General features: G+C 44.6%; 1 protein-coding gene across 5 annotated transcripts in view; it reads left to right on the forward strand.

Moving 5' to 3' along the window:
* LOC139386125 (homeobox protein cut-like 1) overlaps nucleotides 1-9,262 on the forward strand; it is a 125,788-nt gene extending 116,526 nt beyond the window's left edge. For all 5 annotated transcript variants that reach the window (XM_071131559.1, XM_071131556.1, XM_071131555.1 and 2 more), the window contains 2 exons: nucleotides 85-361; nucleotides 8,106-9,262. In XM_071131559.1, the coding sequence (XP_070987660.1) occupies nucleotides 85-361; nucleotides 8,106-8,562 (734 nt within the window). In that variant the 3' untranslated portion in view covers nucleotides 8,563-9,262. The remainder of the gene's footprint in view (nucleotides 1-84; nucleotides 362-8,105) is intronic.
* Nucleotides 9,263-9,790: the final 528 nt, after the last annotated feature.

The raw sequence follows: 9,790 nt of genomic DNA on the forward strand, positions 1-9,790 counted from the left end.
TTGCCGCCCCCTAGTGGTTGTTGGTACTAGTACACTGTGTGCTTATCTACAACGAAATCTCATCCTTTCTCTGTCTTTCCCCAGCCTACCTGAAGAGGCGCCACAGTTCGCTGAGTGATGGCCATTCTGTGGACGGTGGCCTGGCAGGGCCAGACTTCCTCCAGAGCGCCAGCCCCCAGCACCAGCAGCCTCCTCAGCTGTACCAGAAGAAGATCCGAGTGGTTCTGGGTCCCGAGGAGAAGGAGGCTCTGAAGAGGGCTTACCAAGAGAAACCCTACCCCTCCCCCAAAACCATTGAGGAGCTGGCCTCCCAGCTTCACCTGAAGACCAGCACTGTTATCAACTGGTTCCACAACTACAGGTCAGTTACTGCACTATCAGGCTAAGCTTAGGATGTGGGATCTAAAGTACAACTCATTTACAATGACGGCCTACCAAAAGGCAGTACACCTCCTGCAGGGATGGGGGCTGGGATTAAAAATCTTGCTCCCTGGAGTGGCGCAGCGGTCTAAGGCACTGCATCTCAGCACTACACCCTGGTTCGAATCCAGGCTGTATTTTATTTTTTTTTGTCACCTTTTTCAACCAGGCAGGTGCGACACAAAGGTCAGAAATAACAATATAATTCATGCCTTACCTTTGAAGATTTTCTTCTGTTGGCACTCCAAAATGTCCCAGAAACATCACAAATGGTCCTTTTTGTTCGATAATGTCCTTCTTTATGTCCCAAAAATGTCAATTTATTTGGCGCGTTTGATTCAGAAATACACCGCTTTCAACTCTCCCAACATGCCTACAAAGTATCTAATAAGTTACCTGTAAACTTGGTCCAAACATTTCAAACAACGTTCCTAATCCAACCTCGGGTACCCTAAAACGTAAACAATCGATAAAATTTAAGACGGAATAAACGGTTTCTAATACCGGATAAAAACAACGTGGAGCGCGCTCCTGTTCACGTGCACCAAAACAGTACAGTCCACCTGGAGTGACACTTACAATGAATAGGACTACTTCTTCATTTCTCAAAAGAATAACATAGAACAATTTCTAAAGACTGTTGACATCTAGTGGAAGCCCTAGGAACTGCAGCCAGGTTCCTAATAATAAGGGAGTCCCATAGAAAACCATTGGACAATCCCATGACCTCAATTTATTTTCCTCTGGATGGTTTGTCCTCGGGGTTTCACCTGCCAAATCAGTTCTGTTATACTCAGGCATTATTTGAACATGTTTAGAAACTTTAGTGTGTTTTCTATCCAAATCTACCAATTATATGCATATCCTAGCTTCTGGGCCTGAGTAACAGGCAGTTTACTTTGGGCATGCTTTTCATCCGGAGGTGAAAATACTACCCCCTACCCAAGAGAGGTTAACCAGGTAGGCCAACTGAGAATCAGTTCTCATTTTCAACTGCGACCTGGCCAAGATGAAGCAAAGCAGTGCAACAAAAAACAACAACACAGAGTTACACATAAACAAACGTACAGTCAATAACACAATAGAAAAATATATGTACAGTGTGTAAATGTAGAAGAGTAGGGAGGTAAGGAAATAAATAGGCCATAGAGGCAAAATAATTTCAATTTAGCCATAACACTGGAGTGATAGATGTGCAGATAATGATGTGCAAATAGAGATACTGGGGAGCAAAAGAGCAAAAAAATAAATAACAATATGGGGATGAGGTAGTTGTGTGTGCTATTTTCAGATGGGCTGTGTACAGGTACAGTGTTTGGTATGCTGCTCTGACAGCTGATGCTTAAAGTTAGTTAGGGAGATATAAGACTCCAGCTTCAGTGATTTTTAAAATTCGTTCCAGTCATTGGCAGCAGAGGACTGGAAGGAAAGGCGGCCAAAGTAGGTGATGGCTTTGGGGATGACCAGTGAAATATACCTGCTGGAGCGCGTGCTACGAGTGGGTGTTGCTATGGTGACCAGTGAGTTGAGATAAGGCAGCGCTTTACCTAGCAAAAACTTATAGATGACCTGGAGCCACTGGGTTTGGCGACGAATATGTAACGAGGGCCAGCCAACGAGAGCATACAGGTCGCAGTGGTGGGTAGTATATGGGGCTTTGGTGACAAAACGGATGGCACGGTGATAGACTGCATCCAATTTCCGGAGTAGAGTGTTTGAGGCTATTTTGTAAATGACATCGCCGAAGTCGAGGATTTGTAGGATAGTCAGTTTTACAAGGGTATGTTTGGCAGCATGAGTAAAAGAGGCTTTGAAAAAGAGGATTCTGGATTTAATTTTGGATTGGAGATGTTTGATGTGAGTCTAGAAGGAGAGTTTACAGTCTAACCAGACACCTAGGTATTTGTAGTTGTCCACATATTCTAAGTCAGAACCGTCCAGAGTAGTGATGCTAGTCGGGCAGGCGGGTGTGGGCAGCAATCGGTTTTAGAGCATGCATTTATTTTTACTTGCATTTAAGAGCAGTTGGAAGCCACGGAAGGAGTGTTGTATGGCATTGAAACTCGTTCAGAAGTTTAATAGCACAGTGTCCAAGGAAGGGCCAGATGTATACAGAATGGTGTCGTCTGCGTAGAGTTGTATCAGAGAATCACCAGCAGCAAGAGCGATATCATTGATATATGCAGAGAAAAGAGTCGGCCCAAGAATTGAACACTGTGGCACCCCCATAGAGACTGCCAGAGGTCCGGACAACAGGCCCTCCGATTTGACATTCTGAACTCTGTCTGAGAAGTAGTTGGTGAACCAGGCGAGGCAGTCATTAGAGAAACCAAGGCTGTTGAGTCTGCTGATAAGAATGAGGTGATTGATAGAGTTGAAACTCTTGACCAGGTCGATGAAGACAGCTGCACAGTACTGTCTTTTATCGATGGCAGTTATGATATTGTTTAGGACCTTGAACGTGGCTGAGGTGCACCCGTGACCAGCTCAGAAACCAGATTGCATAGTGGAGAAGGTACGGTGGGATTTGAAATGGTCGGTGATCAGTTTGTTAACTTTAGAGAGGCAGGGCAAAATGGATATAGGTCTGTAACAGTTTGGGTCTAGAGTGTCACCCAATTTGAAGAGGGGGATGACCGCGGCAGCTTTCCAATCTTTAGGGATCTCAGACGATATGAAAGAGAGGTTGAACAGGCTAGTAATAGGGGTTGCAACAATTTCGGCGGGTAATTTTAGAGAGAGAGGGTTCAGGTTTTCCAGCCCAGCTGATTTGTAGGGATCCAGATTTTGCAGCTCTTTCAGAACTTCAGCTATCTGGGTGAAGGAGAAGCGGTGGTGGCTTGGGCCAGTTGCTGCGGGGGGTGCAGAGCTGTTGGTAGGGGTTGCCAGGTGGAAAGCATGGCCAGCCATGGAAAAAAGTTATTTGAAATTCTCGATTATCGTAGATTTATCGGTGGTGACAGTGTTTCCTAGCCTCAGTGCAGTGGGAAGCTGGGAGGAGGTGCTCTTATTCTCCATGGACTTTAGTGTCCCAAAACTTTTTGGTAATTAGTGCTACAGAATACTAACTTCTGTTAGGAAAGCTAAGGCTAGCTTTTTCAAACTGACTGTGTATATTGGTTCCACACTTCCCTGAAAAGTTGCATATTGCGGGGGCTATTCGATGCTAATGCAGTACGCCACAGGATGTTTTTGTGCTGGTCAAGGGTAGTCAAGTCTGGAGTGAACCAGGGGCTATATCTGTTCTTAGTTCTACATTTTTTGAATGGGGTATGCTTATTTAAGATGGTGAGGAAAGCACTTTTAAAGAACTACCAGGCATCCTCTACTGATGAGATGAGGTCAATATCCTTCCAGGATACCCCGGCCAGGTCGATTAGAAAGGCCTGCTCACAGAAATGTTTTAGGGAGCGTATGACAGTGATGAGGGGTGGTCGTTTTACCTCGGACCCATTACAGACGCAGGCAATGAGGCAGTGATCGCTTAGATTCTGGTTGAAGACAGCAGAGGTGTATTTAGAGGGCAAGTTGGTCATTATTAAATCTATGAGGGTGCCCATGTTTACAATTTTAGGGTTGTACCTGGTAGGTTCCTTGATAATTTGTGTGAGATTGATGGCATCTATCTTAGATTGTAGGACGACTGGGATGCTAAGCATTTCCCAGTTTAGGTCACCTAACAGTACGAACTCTGAAGATAGATGGGGTGCAATCAATTCATATATGGTGTCCAGGGCACAGCTGGGGGCTGAGGGGCTGAGGGGGGTCTATAAGAAGCGGCAACATTGAGAGACTTATTTCTGGAAAGGTGGATTTTTAAAAGTAGAAGCTCGAACTGTTTGGGCACAAACCTGGATAGTTTGACAGAACTCTGCAGGCTCTCTCTGCAGTTGACAGCAACTCTGCTCTCTTTGGCAGTTCTATCTTGACGGAAAATGTTGTAGTTGGGGATGGAAATTTCAGAATTTTTGGTGGCCTTCTAAACCAGGATACACGGCTAGGACATCAGGGTTGTCGGACTGTGCTGAAGCAGTGAATAAAACAAACTTAGGGAGGAGGCTTCTGATGTCAACATGCATGAAACCAAGGCTTTTGCAGTTACAGAAGTCAACAAATGAGAGTGCCTGGGGAATAGGTGTAATGCTGGGGACTACAGGGCCTGGGTTAAACCTCTACATCACCAGAGGAACAGAGGAGGAGTAGGATAAGGGTACGGCTAAAATAACTGTTTGTCTAGTGCAATGGGAACAGAGAATAAAAGGGGCAGATTTTTGGGTGTGGTAGAATAGATCCAGGTCATAATGTACAGACAAGGGTATTGTATGATTTGAGTACACTGGAGGTAAACCTAGGCATTTGAGTGACAATGAAAAAGCTTGCATCTCTGGAGACACCAGTTAAGCCAGGTGAGGTCTCCGCATGTGTGGGGAGTGGGATAAAAGAGCTATCTAAGGCATGTTGAGCAGGACTGGGGGCTCTACAGTGAATTAAAAGCAGTTGACAAGGCATAATGACATTAGAGAGAGGCATGTGTAGCCAAGTGATCATAGGGTCCAATGAGCAGCAATAGGTGAGTCAGGGAGCCGTTCGGAAGTCGCAACTTTGTTAGACGAGAGGGCGACACTGGGTTCAGAAAGCTAGCGGGCCGGGGCTAGCATATGGATCTTCGGCGACATCGCAATGGAAAAGCCTATTGAAACCACATCGGACAATTACATCCGCAGACCAGTCTCGATGGATCGGCGGGCCTCTGTGTCGGCAATAAAGGGTCCAGGCCAATTGGCAAAGAGGTATTGTAGCCCACGAATTAGCTGGTGGTGGAGAAAAGCAGTCCGATATGCTCTGGGTTGATATCGCGCTGTGCAGACTGGCAGGTATTGACCGAGCTAAAGCTGGTTGTTGTCCGAGCTAAAGGTGAAGGCCGCTAGCTGCGGCTAACAATGACTAGTAGCTCGTTAGCTGGCTTGCTTCTAATGGAGGTTCCAGTTATGAAGTTTAAAAATAGCAGATGCGTACCGCATTGGGTGAGGCGGGTTGCAGGAAAGTATATTTAGAGCGTAGGTGGAAAGTGAGATTGAAATATATACGAGAAAAATGGAGATCCGACTATTTACACGGGACAAGACAAACACTCGTACGACTGCTACGCCATCTTGGATTTACATTACATATCACAACCAGCCCTGATTGCGAGTCCCATAGAGCGGCGCACAATTGGCCCAGTGTCGTCCGGGTTTTTGGGTAGGCCGTCATTGTAAATAAGAATTTGTTCTTAACTGACTTGCCGATTTAAATAAAGGTTCAAACACATTTTTAAATGGAATTTTTTTTTACAAAATCTAGAAACCTGATATTCCACAAATGACGTGTAATTTCAATGACAGGTATTCGTATGAACATTTCGGCTTTTATAATAAACTAGACCAATGTCTTTACGGTGTTACATATTGGTTTGTAGTACACAACGTGTACTTAAAAAGCAGCTAGAATTCAATTAGGCCCAATATTGGCTCCATCGCAATCAATTTAATACATCTTATTTTCTGGTGCTCTTAAATTTCATGTGGTGCTTCTAAGTCTTTGAAGTTGATAGCACCAGTGAAATATGTTAATTAGGAATCCTGTGTGGGATAGGAACAGAGCTATAACTAATTCATTAGACCATGTCTGTTCTGTTGCTGTGAAACCTAGTGTTGTGATATTACATATGTTGTGATATTATATTACACACGGTGGAGTTGGTGACTGTTTAGTTCAAATCTACTTCTACTTACGGTCTTCTGGTTGACATATGATGTCCAGTTGTGTTTGAGGAGTCTGCTCTCCGTCCCTCCCCTCTTCATAGACCTAGTCTTTAACCTCTCTAGGGTATTGTTGGGAAAATTATGATTAAATGACTGAACAAATCATTTTAAATGGAACTGTAACTAAGTAAACTTATATTTGGTTTTATTATATCTGATTAACAATATGAGTTCATAAGAAGGGATTGTGTGACACGGACAAGGAGTAATTAAAGTTAATGAACACAATCCACAAACCATTTCTTTCTTCCTAGTTGGAATGAAGTAAACAGATAAGGTAGTTAACCTATGGTTAAACCCGACGAAACTGAGCTCTGGGGTTTTTTAGATAAGGCAGTGAGTGCATTCCTAGGTTTTCTGTTAATTAGAACTGTCAGCTAAGTGGTGATCGATAATGTTGAGGGGTCAAAAGTTAATTCAGTTGTGTTGTGTGTCCTGTGTATGTGCTGGGGGGGTCAGAATGAACTCAGAAAGTTCCCTTTGACCCGGTCTGGAGGAGGGGATTCTGTTGAGCAATGAAATGACGTCATGGTATTGTATATAAACTGTTGCTCGTGGTAACGTGGCAGCGCGCTCCGAGAATAAATTCTGTTACCTATTATTGAAATGGCTGGTCTCCGTCTATTTTATGCAAACAAGAATCTTACAAATTCTCATAAAATAGATTAAGGGTTTTCAATTAATGAAAACACATTGGCATAATTAAATTACAGTAACAGGTATGTGGGACGCTAGCGTCCCACCTGGCCAACATCCAGTGAGATTGCAGAGCGCCAAATTCAAATACAGAAATACTCATTATAAAAATTCAGTAAAGATTCAACTATTAAACATTGGTTTAAAGATTAACTTCTTGTGAATCCAACCACGGTGTCAGATTTAAAAAATGCCTTACTTCGAAAGCATACCATACAATTATTTGAGAACATAGCCCAGCAGACAAATCATTACAAACAGTAACCAGCCAAGTAGAAGAGTTACACAAGTCAGAAATAGAGATAAAATTAATCCCTTACCTTTGATGATCTTCATATGTTTGCACTCAGAAGACATTCATTTATTCAATAAATGTTTCTTTTGTTCAATAAAGAATCTCTTTATATGCAAAAACCTCTGTTTTGTTCGCGCGTTTTCTTCAGTAATCAACAGGCTCAAACGCAGTCACAACAGGCAGACAAAAAAATCCAAATTGTATCCGTAAAGTTTGTAGAAACGATGTCAAACAATGTTTATATTCATTCCTCAGGTTGTTTTTAGCCTAAATTATCTATAATATTTCAACCGGACAATAACGTCTTCAATATAAAAGGTAAACAAGAAAAGGCGCGCACTCGGTCGCGCTAAATTAAAAGGCTCTGTGACACGGCAGGGTCCACTCACTCAGACTGCTCTTAATCCCTCATTTTTCAGAATACAAGCCTGAAAAAAATTCTGAAGACTGTCTAGTGGAAGGCATAGGAACTGCAATTTGAGTCCTAAATCAATGGATACTGTAATGGCATTGAATAGAAAACTACAACAACAAAACAAATCCTACTTCCTGAATGGATTTTTCTCAGGTTTTCGCCTGCCAAATCAGTTCTGTTATACTCACAGACATTATTTTAACAGTTTTGGAAACTTTAGTGTTTTCTATCCAATTATACTAATTATATGCATATCCTATCTTCTGGGCCCGAGTAGAAGGCAGTTTAATGCTGCCCCCTACCCTAAAGAAGTTAACCCCCTGCTTTCCGTCCCTACCCAGGTCTCTTATCCGCAGGGAGCTCTTCGTAGACCTAGTCTTTAACCCCCTGCTCTCCGTCCCTCCCCAGGTCTCGTATCCGCAGATAGCTCTTCGTAGACCTAGTCATTAACCCCCTGCTCTCCATCCCTCCCCAGGTCTCGTATCCGCAGGGAGCTCTTCATAGAGGAGATTCAGGCTGCAGGGTCAGCGGCAGCAGCTAAAGCAGGGGAGGGGGACAGCTGTGACGGGACAGAGTCCGATGGCACGGTGGAGGGTCGCCACCGGAGGCCTACAGGGCCAGAGGATCACAGAGAGGCCCCTGAAGACCAGGACATGGAGGTCAGGGTTGAAGCTGGGGTGTCAGGTGGATCCCCTGTCCCGAGAAACTGCACTACCTCAGGTTCGGCCGGGCCGGGCTCCAGCAGCAGCAGCCTCTTCGGTCCCCCTGAGGCAGGTCTCTCTCTCTCAGCCCCAGCCAGTCACACCTCAACCCCGGCTAGGAACCCCAGGGAAAATAACCTGCGCAAGAAAAAAGCTGCCAACCTCAACAATATCATCCACAGACTGGAGAAGGCTGCCGGCAAGGAAGACCCATCTGAGTGGGAGTTCTGAATCCCCCCCCCCCCCTCCCTTCACACCCCTCCTCATGACCTCACAACCTCTGCCCTTTGACCCTCGCCCTGGTCTTCTCCTATTGGACAGAAGAGGGCAACAGCCAAAGCCAAGCTCATTGGCCATTTTTATACACAGTCTCTTTCCGGAGAGAAAGGAGAGAAGTGGTTCCCAAACCAAGATGTAGGAGAAGATATAATGAACTCTGAGAAGACTAAAAGGATTGAATCCTAGGCTCTCTGAATACTGAGTTTAGTTTTGTTACTGAGTAAAGCACTTAGTTGTCCTGCTGGCCACAGGGCCTGCTGTACCCCCAAACACCATCAGTTACTGGCAGGCTGCACCACAGACAGACAGGAAGGCAGGCTGAGCTGGGGCTGTTTTAAAGGATGGATGGACGCACTCACAGGAGGAGAATTCTTTAATGTGTTAATTTAGAAGAAATCCATTTTTTTTCCCCCCCTGTCAACTCAGTGTCCTGTCCCACAGAACTCCCCTCACGTAGTGACCTCACGTAGTGACCTCGCGTAGTGACCTCACCTAGTGACCTCACGTAGTGAGCCCAGCCACCTCTTTCCCCCACACTGTACAGTGACTGTTGCAAATCTTTTGCCTTGTTCTCGCTCCACTGATGTGTGTTGTTTTAAGGGTTCCCGTGGCTTTTTAACCTTGTTACTCCAGTGTGTGTGTGTGTGCGCGTGTGCGTGTGCGCGTGTGTGTCTGTGTGTCTGTGTGTGTCTGTGTGTGTCTCTGTGTGTCTGTGTGTGTCTGTGTGTCTGTGTGTGTCTGAGGATCAAGATGATTCAGCTGAAGAGAAGAATCAAACCTAAAAAGGCCAAGTTTCCATAGTTACTGAGGGAAGAATGACCCACACCCTGTGTGGTCCTGCTAGCAGCCATGTGATGGTGCTGAGCTGCAGGATCACCACTCAACGGAAGAGGAACCACCTTTTGTTGTTCCCTAGTGTCCTCCAATGATGTTTTTTTTTTATACAGCAATTTGGTTGCCACTAAGAGATTGCACAGTCTATTGACTCTAGAGAGTACAAGTTAGAGAATTGTTTTTACAAAAGCTAAAAAAAGAGAAGAGTTACCGTTTTGAAACTTTAAAAAATTAAACTTGGTTAACTCCCAGTTGAAACGGGATATATGATGAAACGTCGTAGTGAGCTAACGTCGTAGTGAGCTAACTATCTGTTGTCATTGTTCTGGGTTAGTAAGTGTACACC

The sequence above is a fragment of the Oncorhynchus clarkii genome, chromosome 27, assembly GCF_045791955.1.
Source record: "Oncorhynchus clarkii lewisi isolate Uvic-CL-2024 chromosome 27, UVic_Ocla_1.0, whole genome shotgun sequence".
In the NCBI taxonomy this organism is placed as follows: Eukaryota; Metazoa; Chordata; class Actinopteri; order Salmoniformes; family Salmonidae; genus Oncorhynchus; species Oncorhynchus clarkii.